A 17,161-nucleotide genomic window follows, 5' to 3' on the forward strand; every position below is an offset into this window, starting at 1 on the left:
TGACGCTCGTCGCGGGTTTTGGTCTCTTTGCTCAGGTCTGGCCATGGCGAGCGCTCTGGTGGACGTTTCGCAGCAGATGTGTTTGGGCTTCAAGGAGAAGTCGGGAGGCCTGCGCAGCCGAAAGCAGCAGCCCAGCGCTCAGCCCTCCACCTGCATCTGACCTCCCGGCGGCTCGGCCGCCAAACCCCGCCTCCTCCCTCCCTCCCTCGGAGACTTCTCACCCGGAAGTGGTGCATGCTGCGGGACGCAGGATGAGGAACGGTCTTGACCCCACTTTCATGCTGCTAGAAGAGATGTTCGTCTCGTCCCATCCAAGACTACTTGGGTTTTCACCTCGTTTTGTTTTTGGGGGGTTTTTTTGGGCTTAGTTGGAAGAAACATTTTTTTGGAGCCAACAATGACTGAGCCCCCGAATAGCATCCCTGAGGACTCCCGTGACCTTCTTACAAGCTTCCTCAAAGAATCCATTCTATTCTGTTGCTAATTTAAGATACCCGGAGGACGGACGCTTTGCTCTCTCACGGATTGGACGCATTCCCAGATGGTCGGAAGGGATTCCTCCTCCAAAGGTAACCGTGGCGATTGACGAGCTCCTGTTGGTCCAGGTCAGTCCGGCACCTTTTAGGCAATGGAGTTAGCTCCCAGCTAGCTCTTTGCTTTGTTTCTTTTTAATTGAGGGGGTGTGGGGGGGGGGGGGGTAAAGAACAACTCATATTTTGGCATCTTGCGTGATTCCGGCTAGTTCCTCTGTTTCCACGCAAACTTGGACAAATTTCTGTCGGGTTACGGAACAATGTGTTATGTGAAAATATGGAATGCCGAATTAGCTCGTCTGTGACTCAACCCGACTTCCACTGCTGTTTTTTTTTTTTCTAGAATTGGGAAGCAAAAGAAACCCCCCAAAACCACACGCGTTTTATCTTCGGTGAATCGGAAGCCCCTTCACTCACCATTTTTGGTGGCGATAGCAAATTGGAGCAATTGTGGTCGGATTTGAACGACTCGTGCGAAAGTGCGGGAACGCTCAAATCGTTTTTGTTGACACTTTGCTCTTGATTTCAAACGTCGAAACATAAACAAAGTACGTTTGAGCTGCTGTAAACGAATTAGACGGCAGGACAGAAGTAGCTAACAAAATATCCGGAGGTCCCTGAGAACTGGGGGCAAAAAATTACACCAAAAGTTCAGAATTGCAGAATGTGGTGTTCAACTTCCTTCCCACTCATTCCTTTTAATCATCCAAAAAACATTTTACACAAAAGGCAAACTATTTTTGGGGGGTTGGCTTTTCACAGCGTTGTTTTTTTTGTGTTTAGTTTTTTGGCTGCCTGCTAAAAGTGAAAGAATGACATTTTCATTTCATTCAAAACACTAAATGTGAATATAAATACTTTATTTTATTATTATTATTATTATTTTTCGCTGCTACCCCACCTAATAGTGTATTTATTTGCGTCGTTGCGAGTTCTTCAGTTCTTTTGTCGCCAGCACCTTCACACACGGCTAGCTAACGTCGCTCGTTTTCAAATTGTTAAAAAAAAAAGGTTGCGTTTCCAGCAGCGCCCAATTTTTTTCAGCTGTCTTCAATTTCAAAACATTGAAAAGTTCACTTTTTTTCACTTGCTTGTGAGCACTTGATTGAGCGCAGCTATTTTTAATTGTTAAACACTTTTTTTGTTGATATCCCAATTGTTTGTTTGGTGGCCTCTACTTGAGTCTCCTAACCCCGCCCCCTTTTTAAAAAAATTATTAGCAAGTTCCCAAGCGTCCATTTTTTGAGTTTTTTTTTTTAAAGCGCATTTATTTCCTTCTTCTTTATCCATCAACATCCTTATCGTCACCCGCACAAACCTCAGCTGCAGGTGTCGGGCAAGAATGAACGCTCGACCAAAACTTTTCACCCCGAGAGGAAAACAGTAAAATTTCCTCGGTTTGTCGGCGATCCCTTTCTAAGAATGACAACTAGCTATTTTGTACACAATTGGAAACGTAGCGCCAAATGCGAGTCTGTCCTCTTTCCACGGAATCATTTTCAGAAGTTCGTGTTGCTTTTTCCGATCGTATTTCGAGTCTCGTCACTTCCTCCGAACTGTTGTAGCCCCCGCAGTACTCAAAAACAGACGACAAAATTGGGCGGTTTCCGCCAGCCCGTCGTTGGAACTGTTTTGCAAAATGTGACGTCAACTTTGCACGATATTTGCACAAGGTCCCTTGAATCATAAGAGTGGCTGATATTTGGGAGCAAATGAAAAAAAAAAACGTTAGCTTTTCTGCGCTCTACCGATTTATTTCGAGACGTCTTTTTTGTCTGATAAAATCTCAAGTTTGACCTTTTTTACATCAAGAGGCATTTTTTTTTACATTGTTTACATCTGCGTTGTTCTCTTCAGCACAAAAGCAGATTGGCTCCATTTTCATAGCTCAGCGTTCCGCGTGCGTAACAGTTAGCGTTTAGCGCTAACGTCCCTTCTTGTCGGCAACCTCCGTGGGTGCAAAGGTATTTTTTTTTCGTAAAGCATAAGCTGCGATGTCGGGAAAAGGCAACGCGAGAGCATCATGATTTTCATATGCTTGCAATAAACAGTCAAGAAAAGCTTCGGTTTTTCTTTCTTTTTTTTTGGTGGGGGTAAGGGGGGGTGTTGGCCAGTGTCCTTGTACAGCAACGATTTAATGAATTGCGATAATCTTGACATTTTTCACAAACAACACTGACTGTATTTTTATGATTATTTTATTTTTTTTTCCTTTCGATGGTTTCAAGTGGAAGCGCGCATTTGAACGGAGCAGTCGAACAACGTCGCCACCTTTTGGTTGGTCGTCATCTTGCGGCATTAAAACGTCCCGAGCTTATTCATACGTCTTTTGTACATAACGGGGGAAAGTATTGTGAATGACATTTTGTTGAATGCTTTTAAACCGCAAGAGTAATTTATCCTCCTTTAAAAAAAAACAAAAAACGAAATAACGTCATGACTAGCGTTGATGAATTAGCATCTTTTGTAAATAGACGGCAAGCGAGCTAAACTCAGTCCCGCTGCTTTGCTTCTGTTGTAAAAGTGAACTAGAGAGCTTCTACATTTACTGATTGTACAGACAGAAAAAGACGCAATGTTTTGGACTGATTACATGTGGAAATAAAAAAAATAAAAAAAAGAAGTTTGTTTTGCTTTTTTTTTTTTTTTATGACGAAGGTTTCAACATTTCTGTTCAATTCCAAATATAGTTTGCTTTCTGGACTTTCCAGGCTCTTCTCCGAAAGGCGTGTATGTGAGGAGGCGGTCTTAGAAAGTCTTTAACGGTGCTCAATTGTGTTTCCTTTTGCCACAAAGACGCCAGTCTGCCGTTGGACGTTTTGATTTTTTAATTGAGTGAAAGTGTCGAACAACACGAGAAGAGCGAACGAGAGCAAGTGAGAGTCTTTCCATTTCTTGACTCGGGCTGTCAATCGTCCCCCCCCGGTTGTCACGGCAACCCAAGTCTCCTCTTCTTTCAAAACCGGCGGCAAAGTTTGAATGTTCCAAAAACAAAAACGCCATCCGGTGACAAAACTCTCGAAACCCTTCCAAACAGAAAAAAGTCTCTCCATTGCCGCTTTCGTGCGGCCATTTTGGTGACGCTAACTAGCCAACAAGCTAATGAGCGCCTTTTGGCTCTTCTTGGAGCTTAAACCACTTCCCCAAAATGGCTCTGGTGGCTTTTTTTTTTGTGTGTGTGCTCCGGGAAAGCAGCAGTGCCGTTGAAAAAGGTCTCGTGAATTTCTGTCAAGTGTCCATGTGAATTTCTGATGGGGCTGGGGGGGATTTTTGAACGCTTCCTAATGGAAATTTTCAATGGGAATTAAGTCAGAATTGGGGGCGATTTTATGGAAAAGAGCTCATCTTCGGGCATACCGTAAATAGAAACATTGTTCATGCAAAACGGATCGCTTTCCTTGCCCACATGCGAGGGCATCACAGTACCTTCATTGCTCCATTTATTTCTTTAGATTTCAGTAGCGGTTGCCAGCCTAAGCTCACGGCTAGCTTAAATTGTGCTTTGCAACACAGAGCAAAAGAAAGGGAGGAAAAAAAAACAGGTGAAAACTTGGAAAAATTTGCATGAAATCTGTCTGCATTGGGATTTTCAATTTTGTCAATTCTCGTTAAATTCCCATGGAAAGTTTCCCCCTTTGCGACCTTCAGCGCCGTTGTGCCCAAGACGAAAGGCTCTTTAAAAAGTGGCGTTTGTTTGGGTTACATTGTGAGGGAGTACGGCAAGAACACACCAAAAAATTATGCATAGCATCCACACAAACACAAACGCTTGTCTTTTTTTTTTTTTCCCCATCCATTAAAAAGTGTTCACGAAAACATTTTTTGGGGTGTTTTTTTTTTTTGTGGCCGCAACACGACAATAACGACAACACAAATGTGTGCGGTTAGCGACTTGCGCTTAGCGACGGGCGCGAAACCGCCATCAATCCTCTTTCCACGACGACAACAGCAAAAATAATTTGTAATCCGTATCCGTGAAGCGTTTTCTTCCGTCAACCGTCCTCCACGTGGTCAAGTGGGAAATGTTGGGGTGCGGGAAAAAGTCACCCCTGCCCCCCCACCCCCCTAGTGGCAGCGGAGGAGAAGCGGCGTCATCAGGAGCCAGCAGAAGGCCAACGGGAGCGCAGGCAGGGGAGGCCGAGCGGGCGTCACGGCGCCGTTGCCCTCCGACAGGTCGGGCGACGCCAGCGTCGAGTCGCCCCAAAGGCGCTCGTTGCCATTGTTGACCTTTGGGGAACACCCGCAAAGTTACGCCTCACCTCACTCTTGTTTTCTTGATTGTAATTACATTTCACCTTTGGAGATTTTTTTTTCCCCTCTCACAAATATGTGATGATCAATGTCATTTTCTACATGTCTTTAAAATGTAATATTTGGGGAGTTTTGCATTATCGTTCAATTTTTTTAAAAACGATTTTTAATCACCCCAAAAAAGTCTGTTTATAAAACGGGTTGGTATTTTTTATTCCGTTTTTTTTTAATTCATACGTGTTGTGTTTTTTTTCTGGTGAATTTTATAACAACTTTTTCAATTCTTCACATTTTTCTCTTTGTAGTGCAGTTGTGGTTTTCATTCCAACATTTGTGTATTTGTTTCAAATTTACATCAATTTTCTTTCGTACAATATTTTTTCATACAGGGTTTTTTTTTCATTTCTATTTTTCTTGGTGTTTATTGTATCTTGTTTTTAGTTTTAATATTTTATTTTATACAATATTTTGAATTTGTTGTAATTTTGCATTACTTTTGTAGTAGGGTTTTTTTGTCCAATAGTTTAGTCTTCTTCTGGTATAATAGATTTTCCTCATTTATTTATTTGTTATTTTTTTAAACAATATTTTGAACGTGTTGTAATTCGTTTTTGGGTTTGACCAACCTGAGTGGGAATCTGAGCTCTCAGGATGTCCTGCGCCGTTTCCACGGAGACGTCCGGCACGCCGGTGGCCCGGGGAGCGTCGGCCCCGTCGTCGTCGGCGGGTGGGCTCGGGGCCGCGCCGCCCGTTTTCAGGTCGGAGCTGTTGCCGAAAGCCAGCATGGCCTTCTCTGAAACGGGACGCTTCGGCTTAGCACCTAAGATTGGCCCACGAGTCCAACGGTGGAAAGGTATGAGCAAAAAAAAAAAACGCTCCGAAAGCCTTGTCACTTTTCTCGTCTCGCTGCTTGCACCGATCGATCGATTGATCGATCCCGGGCAGTCGGCCCCCGTCGATATTCTGAAGATTCAAAGTTCATCCATTGTGCACTTTGGTCCCATTCATTCAAATGCAAATGGCATTGTCAAATCGCATCTCGTTGATGGTCCGCATTCATTTATAGTTTTAAAAGATTACACTTTGGTTTCCTTTTTCAACCTTTTGGGTGTGCTTAGTTAGTTCCCCGATTCGTTCTGAGCCCAAATTGCTTTTTGTATTATTTAATTAACGTTTTGTCGGGTGAACGTTTTGACACCTTGATATGATTGGAAGCGCTTGTCTGTTGCGCAGTCATGTCAGAGACCGAATGCGACTTCGCCATTGCTTGCCGCCTTACCACGGTGCGGGTAATGTTTGTTTCTGTTCAGTTTCACCGTATATCCTTGCTTTTGTGTCGTTTAATCATTTGGTCGCTTGTGTTAACTGACGTGAGCCCGCCGCCGCCGCCATTTTGGTTCGTCGAGCAGCCGCTTCTGCTGCGCGTGATGCGTTTAGTGACATCTTGAGATGATTGGAAGCGCTTGTCTGTTGCGCAGTTTTGTCAGAGACCGAATGCGACTTCACGTCATTGCTTGCCGCCATACCACGGTGCGGGTAATGTTTGTTTCTGTTCAGTTTCACCGTATATCCTTGCTTTTGTGTCGCTTAATCATTTGGTCGCTTGTGTTAACTGACGTGAGCCCGCCGCCGCCGCCATTTTGGTTCGCCGAGCAGCCGCTTCTGCTGCGCGTGATGCGTTTAGTGACATCTTGAGATGATTGGAAGCGCTTGTCTGTTGCGCAGTCATGTCAGAGACCGAATGCGACTTCACGTCATTGCTTGCCGCCATACCACGGTGCGGGTAACGTTTGTTTCTGTTCAGTTTCACCGTATATCCTTGCTTTTGTGTCGTTTAATCATTTGGTCGCTTGTGTTAAGGTCGTGAGCCCGCCGCCGCCATTTTGGTTCGTCGAGCAGCCGCTTCTGCTGCGCGTGATGCGTTTAGTGACATCTTGTAAAAAACAGCGATTGTGTTCTTTTTTTTCTCCTTTTTCTGAATCTCAACCCACTAGGCGTGGAGTGCTCCAACCACGTGCTGTTAAAGCCTCCTGCCCGCATTGACAAAGGTATGATAAGAAATGAAAGATGCGATGATACTGTGAAGGTCCATGGGGGTCTGACGGAAAGCGGCCGCGTATTTACTCAGGCAGACGTTGTCGTGGAAGGAGGCCAGGAAGTCGGCGCACTGCTCCCGCTGGTGTCCGCCGGTAGTGCAGGAGCACCAGGGTCCCACGTTGGAGGTGCTGTTGTCCAGGTAGTTGGGCGTAATTGTGCTGCCTGCCGCCGTGGCGAGAACACAATCGCACACGTTTGCCATATGAAAGGATTTTAGGCCACAGAAAACCTTTCGTCTACCAAAATAAAACGCGGCATCATATGAAATGTATGCGAGATGTAAACTCCCGCGTCAACTCGACGTCAACTCATTTTCCGATAGTCGTGAAGTTCTACGGTAACCGCGAAAAGAGGGTCAGGGTCAGCAAGCTCGCGGCAGCGGGGAAATTTATAGGCGCTAAATGAGCGCTAAAAATCTCATTTGTCGTGACTTTACTGTGCGTGCATTTGAGGAAGGGGGCAGTGTAAAGCTCACTTCGAAACCTCACGTTCTCATGCAAATTTATTCACAACAAAATGGCTGCAAATTAGGAGCGGCCAGTCAGGATTAGCGGCTCCAGGTGGGCTTCCAAGGCCTCGGTAAGAGTTCTCCAAAATTCCCGTGCCTCGCTCCGGTGTCAAATGTGTGCCAGCATGCTGCATCCGTCCCGCCAAGCGCTCGCTCCGCCGCTCGTTCTTACCAATGAGGCCGGTGTATGCTAGCAGACACGCCGCGTGGTTGTCCTGCTTGCAGCCGCTGGAGCTCTGATGCCACGGCTGGCAGTCGTACTGGAACTGGGCCCAGCGGGACCTGAAACCAGGACGGAAAACAACAAATCTTTTTTTTGTCGTCATTGTTGTCATCATTGTACAAGACGCTTACGCCCCCCCCCCCCCCCACCCCCGCTCCTCCACGTGGCATTTACTGGCCCATCCCCCTCCCCATCAAGTCTCATGCTGGCAAAATTTGTTTTTTGTCAACGTTCAAAAAAAAAAGGTCCAATTTCGACTAAAATGTTAATTTGTCTTTTCGGCTCCTTTTGAGGAGTGCAACTGATTTTTTTTTTTTTTTAACTTTGCCAAAATTGCCACTTGAGACCAAAACGCCACTTTTTTTTTTTTTCCACGTGGACCCAAGTTTCGGAGTCAAGCTCCGGGTCATGGGTGACAATATGAACTGTCAACGTTAGCATGTTACGCGGTTACAGAATATCATGAAACGGAGCGAGCGGAACATTTTGCCATTTAGCTTACGTAGCGCCATCCAGCTCACCGCTAGAGCCTTGACAAGGTGCAGCTAATTGGGCCGTGTTAATGAGAATCAGAACAATTTATTTGGCCGTTAACATCTACAGGGTAGTAGTCATGAGCCAAAATGGCCGCTTCAAACTTAAAAAAAAAGCCAGTTTCCTGAGACTTTGTTGTTGTTTTGTTTGTTTTTTTTTTGCAGCACGTCGACCTGCAGACGTAGTCGGCTTTGCAGACCCTGAGCTGGGCCAGGCATCCGGGCTTGTCCTTGTCCTCGTAGGAGCACGCGGGCACCACGGTCTGGCGACGGCGCTCGGCGCACGCCGTGTCGCCGCACGGGCAGAAGAGCAGCTCGTGCGTGTAGTCGGGCGGCACGCGGTCAAAGAACTTGCGCAGCGCCTTGTTGCACTTGGGCCGGTTGCACGGGCCCGAGCGGGCCGACGGCTGGATGCAGGACGACACGTATTCGGTGCGCAGCTTCTGGCACGTCTCGTCGATGTTGCAGGCCTTGGCGGCGTCCAGGCAGCGGTTGACCGTCGTCACTTCAGATTCTGGAAGCGAGACGGAAACTCGGTTGCTTGCGGCTTTATGGACGTTTCGGGCAGGTCGTCGGCACCCGCGAATACCTTCGAGGGTGCTCGTGAGTGTTTTTGGAAAATGGAAGGCTTCCTTCTATCTTTCAATGTTTTTGTGGGTGGATGACATTCATGAAATTCATGAAAGTCACTCTGACGACTGGATTTCCTATAAAAGTTTGAGTGAGCTTCAAATCAAAATGGTGGACTTCCTGGTCATTTTTTTTTGACATGATAAATTGATTATGCTTGCAAAGAAGAACGCTTATGCTTTGAATAAAGATACATTCTTTATGTACTCACATTTTATCCATTATATACTCAGAATGCTTGGTGTACTGTGTGGAAGTTTAGGGACGCAACCACATAGTCAAACAAGTTCAGTGTGTGTTCAACAGCCCCCAACCTTTAGGTTGGACACACCTATGTAGTGGCTTTCCCAATAAATGAGGAGGTGAAGGGGGAAATCGTTAGGGTTACGTGCCGAGAACTGAAACCGAACGCTTCTCCTCGTTCCCTCCTGGTACCAGAATCGAGTTTCCTGTCTCCTCCTTTTGTTTATTACTGAGTGTAAAATTGGACAAACCTGACACTATACAATAGTAAGGCGTTTTTTTGCCTAAAAAAAACGACCATGTATAGTAAGGCATTTTTAGCCAGAAAAAACACCATGTATAGTAAGGCGTTTTTGACCCGAAAAAAACGACCGACCATGTATAGTAAGGCGTTTTTAGCCGAAAAAAACGACCATGTATAGTAAGGCGTTTTTGACCCGAAAAAACGACCATGTATAATAAGGTGTTTTTGACCCGAAAAAACAACCATGTATAATAAGGCGTTTTTGACCCGAAAAAACGACCATGTATAGTAAGGTGTTTTTGACCCGAAAAAACGACCATGTACAATAAGGCGTTTTTGACCCGAAAAAACGACCATGTATAATAAGGTGTTTTTGACCCGAAAAAACAACCATGTATAATAAGGCGTTTTTGACCCGAAAAAACGACCATGTATAGTAAGGTGTTTTTGACCCGAAAAAACGACCATGTACAATAAGGCGTTTTTGACCCGAAAAAACGACCATGTATAGTAAGGCGTTTTTAGCCGAAAAAAACGACCATGTATATTAAGTCATTTTTTGCCTAAAAAAAACGACCATGTATAGTAAGGCGTTTTTTGCCGAAAAAAACGACCATGTATAGTAAGGCGTTTTTGACCCGAAAAAACGACCATGTAATATAGTAAGGCGTTTTTTGCCGAAAAAAACGACCATGTATAGTAAGGCGTTTTTGACCCGAAAAAACGACCATGTAATATAGTAAGGCGTTTTTAGCCGAAAAAACCGACCACGTATAGTAAGGCGTTTTTAGCCGGAAAAAAAACGACCATGTATAGTAAGGCGTTTTTGACCCGAAAAAACGACCATGTATAGTAAGGCGTTTTTGACCCGAAAAAACGACCATGTATAATAAGGCGTTTTTGACCCGAAAAAACGACCATGTATAGTAAGGTGTTTTTGACCCGAAAAAACGACCATGTATAATAAGGCGTTTTTGACCCGAAAAAACGACCATGTATAGTAAGGCGTTTTTGACCCGAAAAAACGACCATGTATAATAAGGCGTTTTTGACCCGAAAAAACGACCATGTATAGTAAGGTGTTTTTGACCCGAAAAAACAACCATGTATAATAAGGCGTTTTTGACCCGAAAAAACGACCATGTATAATAAGGCGTTTTTGACCCGAAAAAACGACCATGTATAGTAAGGTGTTTTTGACCCGAAAAAACGACCATGTATAATAAGGCGTTTTTGACCCGAAAAAACGACCATGTATAGTAAGGCGTTTTTAGCCGAAAAAAACGACCATGTATATTAAGTCATTTTTTGCCTAAAAAAAACGACCATGTATAGTAAGGCGTTTTTTGCCGAAAAAAACGACCATGTATAGTAAGGCGTTTTTGACCCGAAAAAACGACCATGTAATATAGTAAGGCGTTTTTTGCCGAAAAAAACGACCATGTATAGTAAGGCGTTTTTGACCCGAAAAAACGACCATGTAATATAGTAAGGCGTTTTTAGCCGAAAAAACCGACCACGTATAGTAAGGCGTTTTTAGCCGGAAAAAAAACGACCATGTATAGTAAGGCGTTTTTGACCCGAAAAAACGACCATGTATAGTAAGGCGTTTTTGACCCGAAAAAACGACCATGTATAATAAGGCGTTTTTGACCCGAAAAAACGACCATGTATAGTAAGGTGTTTTTGACCCGAAAAAACGACCATGTATAATAAGGCGTTTTTGACCCGAAAAAACGACCATGTATAGTAAGGCGTTTTTGACCCGAAAAAACGACCATGTATAATAAGGCGTTTTTGACCCGAAAAAACGACCATGTATAGTAAGGTGTTTTTGACCCGAAAAAACAACCATGTATAATAAGGCGTTTTTGACCCGAAAAAACGACCATGTATAATAAGGCGTTTTTGACCCGAAAAAACGACCATGTATAGTAAGGTGTTTTTGACCCGAAAAAACGACCATGTATAATAAGGCGTTTTTGACCCGAAAAAACGACCATGTATAGTAAGGCGTTTTTAGCCGAAAAAAACGACCATGTATATTAAGTCATTTTTTGCCTAAAAAAAACGACCATGTATAGTAAGGCGTTTTTTGCCGAAAAAAACGACCATGTATAGTAAGGCGTTTTTGACCCGAAAAAACGACCATGTAATATAGTAAGGCGTTTTTTGCCGAAAAAAACGACCATGTATAGTAAGGCGTTTTTGACCCGAAAAAACGACCATGTAATATAGTAAGGCGTTTTTAGCCGAAAAAACCGACCACGTATAGTAAGGCGTTTTTAGCCGGAAAAAAAACGACCATGTATAGTAAGGCGTTTTTGACCCGAAAAAACGCCCATGTATAGTAAGGCGTTTTTGACCCGAAAAAACGACCATGTATAGTAAGGCGTTTTTAGCCAAACAAAAACGACCATGTATAGTAAGGCGTTTTTAGCCAAACAAAAATGACCATGTATAGTAAGGCGTTTTTAGCCGAACAAAAACGACCATGTATAGTAAGACATTTTTAGCTGAAAAAAAACGACCATGTATAGTAAGGTGTTTTTGACCCGAAAAAACGACCATGTATAATAAGGCGTTTTTAGCCGAACAAAACGACCATGTATAGTAAGACATTTTTAGCTGAAAAAAAAACGACCATGTATAGTAAGGTGTTTTTAGCCGAACAAAACGACCATGTATAGTAAGGCATTTTTTGCCTAAAAAAAAACGACCATGTATAGTAAGGCATTTTTTGCCTAAAAAAAAACGACCATGTATAGTAAGGCGTTTTTAGCCAAACAAAAATGACCATGTATAGTAAGGCGTTTTTAGCCGAACAAAAATGACCATGTATAGTAAGGCGTTTTTAGCCGAACAAAAACGACCATGTATAGTAAGACATTTTTAGCTGAAAAAAAACGACCATGTATAGTAAGGTGTTTTTGACCCGAAAAAACGACCATGTATAATAAGGCGTTTTTAGCCGAACAAAACGACCATGTATAGTAAGGCATTTTTTGCCTAAAAAAAAACGACCATGTATAGTAAGGCGTTTTTAGCCGAAAAAAACGACCATGTATAGTAAGGCGTTTTTTGCCGAAAAAAACGACCATGTATAGTAAGGCGTTTTTGACCCGAAAAAACGCCCATGTATAGTAAGGCGTTTTTGACCCGAAAAAACGACCATGTATAGTAAGGCGTTTTTAGCCAAACAAAAATGACCATGTATAGTAAGGCGTTTTTAGCCGAACAAAAACGACCATGTATAGTAAGGCATTTTTTGCCTAAAAAAAAACGACCATGTATAGTAAGGCGTTTTTTGCCGAAAAAAACGACCATGTATAGTAAGGCGTTTTTGACCCGAAAAAACGCCCATGTATAGTAAGGCGTTTTTGACCCGAAAAAACGACCATGTATAGTAAGGCGTTTTTAGCCAAACAAAAATGACCATGTATAGTAAGGCGTTTTTAGCCGAACAAAAACGACCATGTATAGTAAGACATTTTTAGCTGAAAAAAAAAACGACCATGTATAGTAAGGCGTTTTTGACCCGAAAAAACGACCATGTATAATAAGGCGTTTTTAGCCGAACAAAACGACCATGTATAGTAAGGCATTTTTTGCCTAAAAAAAACGACCATGTATAGTAAGGCGTTTTTAGCCGAAAAAAACGACCATGTATAGTAAGGCGTTTTTTGCCGAAAAAAACGACCATGTATAGTAAGGCGTTTTTGACCCGAAAAAACGCCCATGTATAGTAAGGCGTTTTTGACCCGAAAAAACGACCATGTATAGTAAGGCGTTTTTAGCCAAACAAAAATGACCATGTATAGTAAGGCGTTTTTAGCCGAACAAAAACGACCATGTATAGTAAGACATTTTTAGCTGAAAAAAAACGACCATGTATAGTAAGGTGTTTTTGACCCGAAAAAACGACCATGTATAATAAGGCGTTTTTAGCCGAACAAAACGACCATGTATAGTAAGGCATTTTTTGCCTAAAAAAAAACGACCATGTATAGTAAGGCGTTTTTAGCCCGAAAAAAATTACCATGTATAGTAAGGTGTTTTTGACCCGAAAAAACTACCATGTATAGTAAGGCGTTTTTTGCACGAAAAAAATGACAGTATATAGTAAGGCGTTTTTAGCCCGTTTTTGGTTGGTCGTTTTTTTCGGCTAAAAACGCCTTACTATACATGGTCGTTTTTTCGGGTCAAAAACGCCTTACTATACATGGTCGTTTTTTCCGGTTAAAAATGCTTTACTCAACTGGTTGTTTTTTTTTTAATGGCCAAAAATGCCTCGCTATACATGGTCGTTTCTTTTATAAATCAATCAATAAACGTATGTCGGGTTGAGTGTGTGTGGGGCACGTGACCTTGAGCGACCCTGCGCATCTTCCACCCCCGACCACACCGTGGCGCCGGCGTGGCCCAACGCTACGATGCAGCGCGCTCGTACATGATCTGGCGTTAAGCAGGCGATCCATCACCCCCCCCCCCCCCCCTCCAAACGCCAAGCGACCCGCTCGTCAATCCGGCCATGACGGCAGCTCGCGCCGCTCATTAGTGTGTAAAGCGCCCGCGGCCGCTGCGCCGGGCCCCTCTCGAAGCTGTCGTATAAAATATGGATGGACCCCCGGAGAGCGAGCTAACAACCCGTCGCGCCACATCGCTTCTTCCCACCGACTTGGCAGAGGAGGAGACCATTGACAAAGTGTGGAGACGCCACGCCGTTGAAACGCCGCCGACTTCCCCGCATTTTTCAAGATTTGCTTTCCCACAGTTGCGCCCGCGTCCTTTTGATGAGACGGGAAAGCGACTTGCTCGTGAAGCCGCAGCTTTATTTGAGCCGCAAATGCATTTGGATTTATTTTCCAATCTCAAGCAGCCGTTGAACAATAAAAGCGGGCCAACATCAGGCCCAAAAAATTCATATCGGCGTGCCACGGCTGCCCTTTTCCTCGACATCCCATCTCCTCTCATTGACTGGTGAGCTGCTGCAAAAGAATGGGCCGCTAACATCGGCTTTTATTTTTATTTCGCATCGAGCGACAAAGTAGAGGTCAGACATCAGAGTTTTTAAAAAATGCAAAAAAGATGGTCGATGACGGCAAACCCCCCCCCCTCCCCCCTCGCCTCCCCGACTCATATTTCCGTGCGAGGTTCCGCCACCCTTTCCCGGAATTCATCACTCAGGCTAATGTCGCTCAGCGACGTTCCGCACCAAAGACGCTTTTTGACGCCTCATTAGGCTAATTAGCGAAATCTGTCGCCGGCGACGTGGCGGATCTTGACGACTCGTTTTTTTTCAGCCTCCATCTTCACTCGAGTGAAGAAGACGCTTCACCCGCCGCGACACTTCCGTCCCGAAATCAAACATTGGCGAATGTTCCGGCGCAGACGGTCACGTGACCTCCCGCCGGAACAAGAACGGAGTGTCATCTTGAGCCGCATTGCTGCTTCATCCTGCGAGTCAACTCATCAAACGGCAAACGATTGGGTGTGCGCGTGTCCCTCCTCCAAAGACGATTTGACACGTTTCTCTACGATCCAGGTGAGATTTACAATCGGATTCGATCTGCTTTTTTTTTTTTGGTCACGTTTCTTAAGATGCAGGAACAGGCTCTCCGAAATCCGAAATCAATTCCTTTTTTCTTGTGCGTGCATTTCACTAAAATGGTCATTAATCTGAGCCGGAGGGGCCGGCAAGTACGGTTTGCAGGGACACGTACACACGCGTGTGTAACGTGTGCATTTTGTTAATAAAAGATGATACCCGAGGCGTCAGCGTGGCCTGAAAACTCACCGGCGGCGATGGAGGCCAAGCGAACATAGTCGGAGTCCCTTTCCTCGGGCTCGTACGGGAAGTCCTCCACCAGTTTCGGGCCTGCAAAAAAAATCCAAATAAAAGAAATCATTAGGTGGTGGTGGTGGTCGGGTGTTTGATTTATTAATGTGATCTATTTAATCAAAAGAGAAGAAGAAAAGAAAGGAGACGCCGACCGTGCAGGGAGGCCTGCTGCAGGCTCCAGTAGATGCTGAGGCAGTTCTTCTCCTTCTTCATGCCTCGCTTGCAGCGGCAGCCGCGCAGCGGCGTGGACACGAGGGCCGCCACGGCGTTCTCGCACTGGTTGCGGGCGCCGGGGCCCAGCTTGACGCTGCCGTCTCCGGCCACGCACTGCCGCAGGGTGCGCAGGCGCGGGCTGCAGCCGTCGTCCCCGGAACAGGCGTCGCCCGCGCTCAGGCAGTCTCGGCGCTCGGAGTCCTCGGCCGGCCACGCGCCCGCCGCTCCTGCGGAGACAGCGCCGGGCGAGTCCGTCAGTGACAACCATCGATCGGGCGTTACGGGTGTTCGACCCTGAGCCGAAAGAAAGAAAAAACGGACTCGGGCTCGAAATTCCAATTTGAAAGCTGACCCTTGACCTCGGTGACTACATTTGGAATCTTCAAACCCCAGCCCAAGCTTGAGACCGTAGACCAGGGGTGGGCAATTATTTTTTGCATAGGGCCACATGAGAACCAGAAGGGGGGCCGGTTCTAAATTCGACATCATATGAATTGGATTTCTTGATTTAAAAAGCAGTATTTTGCATTTTTTGGCACGTTTTTTAGACTTTAAGAGTACATTATTCCGTCGTAACGAACGGGATTTGCTTGACTCGGCGCTACCGCGGGCTTCCGTATCGTCTCCCCCTTCCTCCCTATGCTCTCAAATAACTGCGCCACCTGGCGTTGAAATGCCTGTCATTACAAGTCCAAATGAAATGAATGCAGTCGTTGACATCCAACCTTAATTGTGTACCAACTTTCGGCCGGCCGAATTAAAAAGACCAACGGGCCAGATTTGGCCCGCGGTCCGTAGTTTGCCCACCTCTGCCGTTTAGACCCAGGTTTGACAAGCCAATCTTGTCCCTCAAGCCAAGTTTGAATCATCTGAAACGCTAAGCCTCGTTTAAAAGCCCAACCCTGGTCTTAACCCCCCCCAATTTGAAAGCCAGGACTCCTCCCTCGAGCCCGCTTTGAAAGCCAAAACCTTGACTTCAACCACTTATTTCAACCACTTCATTTGTTGGAAACGTTAACCGGGAAAATCTCATTTGACAATCGGAGAAGACAAAACGCGGTCATGTCCATGTAAAAATACTTTTCGGAGTCCGAGACAAGTCTGAGTCAAATGCCCCCGGAGTTGAAACACAAAATCAAACCGTGTCCGGGTTCGAGTCCGAAAGCCCAAACTCGGACCTCCGAGCCCAAAATGGAAATCGCCCCCCCCACCCCCCCCCCCCTCCCCACAAGTGTTCCCGACAGCAGAGAACAACAGAGCGCGAGTGTTCATGATGGATGAAGTGAGTCGGAAGGCAAACAAGCCGAAGGGGGGGGGGGGGGGGCGACGATGAAAGCGGGCCTTCCCACCTCAACGCCGGAGCCGGCGGGCTCGTCCTCGGGTAACGCGGCTCTATTATTCATGAATGGCGAGGCTTGTCGCGCGCCATCCATCAGGCGCCGCTGACAGGATGACCGGGGCCCGGATGGAACGGCGCCATTCATCCCGCCGCGCCTCCCAAAACACTCGCTGGTGTTTGCGCCGCCGTCAAAACAAAGTCTGGCCTTTTGCTGGATGGGCCCGCCAAAGCAATTCCACATCGACACGCTCAAGGTTTGCCGATATTCTTCTTTTGGCTCAAATAAACCCCGCCTTTTTTTTTTGCTTTATGGCCTCAATCAGTCAGTCAATCAAAATTTCAAACGACTTTCTGAGCACTCCCACAGCGGCGCAGCCTCCCTGTCACGCTCACGGGAAGCGCGATTGACCAAAGTGCAGGAGTTGAATCAGTTTTCAAAGTATCCGCACTTCAACTTTAAGTCGAGTTCCAACTGTGAAGGGCGTGTGTGGCTGCTTCCCAAACA

General features: G+C 45.4%; 2 protein-coding genes across 3 annotated transcripts in view; one reads left to right on the forward strand and one right to left on the reverse strand.

The window, feature by feature from the left end:
• The window catches only part of atrn (attractin), a 29,556-nt gene extending 26,400 nt beyond the window's left edge, over positions 1-3,156 (forward strand). Inside the window, exons 29-30 of one of the 2 annotated variants that reach the window (XR_007966772.1) lie at positions 36-605; positions 2,762-3,156. Coding sequence is in view for 1 of the 2 variants with exons in the window: in XM_052086471.1 (XP_051942431.1) it covers positions 36-160 (125 nt within the window). In the remaining variant the exon portion in view is untranslated. Of the gene's footprint in view, positions 1-35 lie in introns of both variants that reach the window. The other variant, XM_052086471.1, reaches the window with a different exon arrangement.
• A 187-nt stretch (positions 3,157-3,343) lies between these two features.
• gfra4a (GDNF family receptor alpha 4a) overlaps positions 3,344-17,161 on the reverse strand; it is a 49,206-nt gene continuing 35,388 nt past the window's right edge. The window contains exons 2-8 of the mRNA XM_052086481.1: positions 15,257-15,544; positions 15,060-15,140; positions 8,320-8,659; positions 7,562-7,671; positions 6,909-7,043; positions 5,411-5,577; positions 3,344-4,760 (exon numbers count right to left, since the gene is read on the reverse strand). Of these exons, the coding sequence (XP_051942441.1) occupies positions 4,599-4,760; positions 5,411-5,577; positions 6,909-7,043; positions 7,562-7,671; positions 8,320-8,659; positions 15,060-15,140; positions 15,257-15,544 (1,283 nt within the window). The 3' untranslated portion in view covers positions 3,344-4,598. The remainder of the gene's footprint in view (positions 4,761-5,410; positions 5,578-6,908; positions 7,044-7,561; positions 7,672-8,319; positions 8,660-15,059; positions 15,141-15,256; positions 15,545-17,161) is intronic.

This window comes from Hippocampus zosterae, chromosome 14 (genome assembly GCF_025434085.1).
Source record: "Hippocampus zosterae strain Florida chromosome 14, ASM2543408v3, whole genome shotgun sequence".
Taxonomy (NCBI): domain Eukaryota; kingdom Metazoa; phylum Chordata; class Actinopteri; order Syngnathiformes; family Syngnathidae; genus Hippocampus; species Hippocampus zosterae.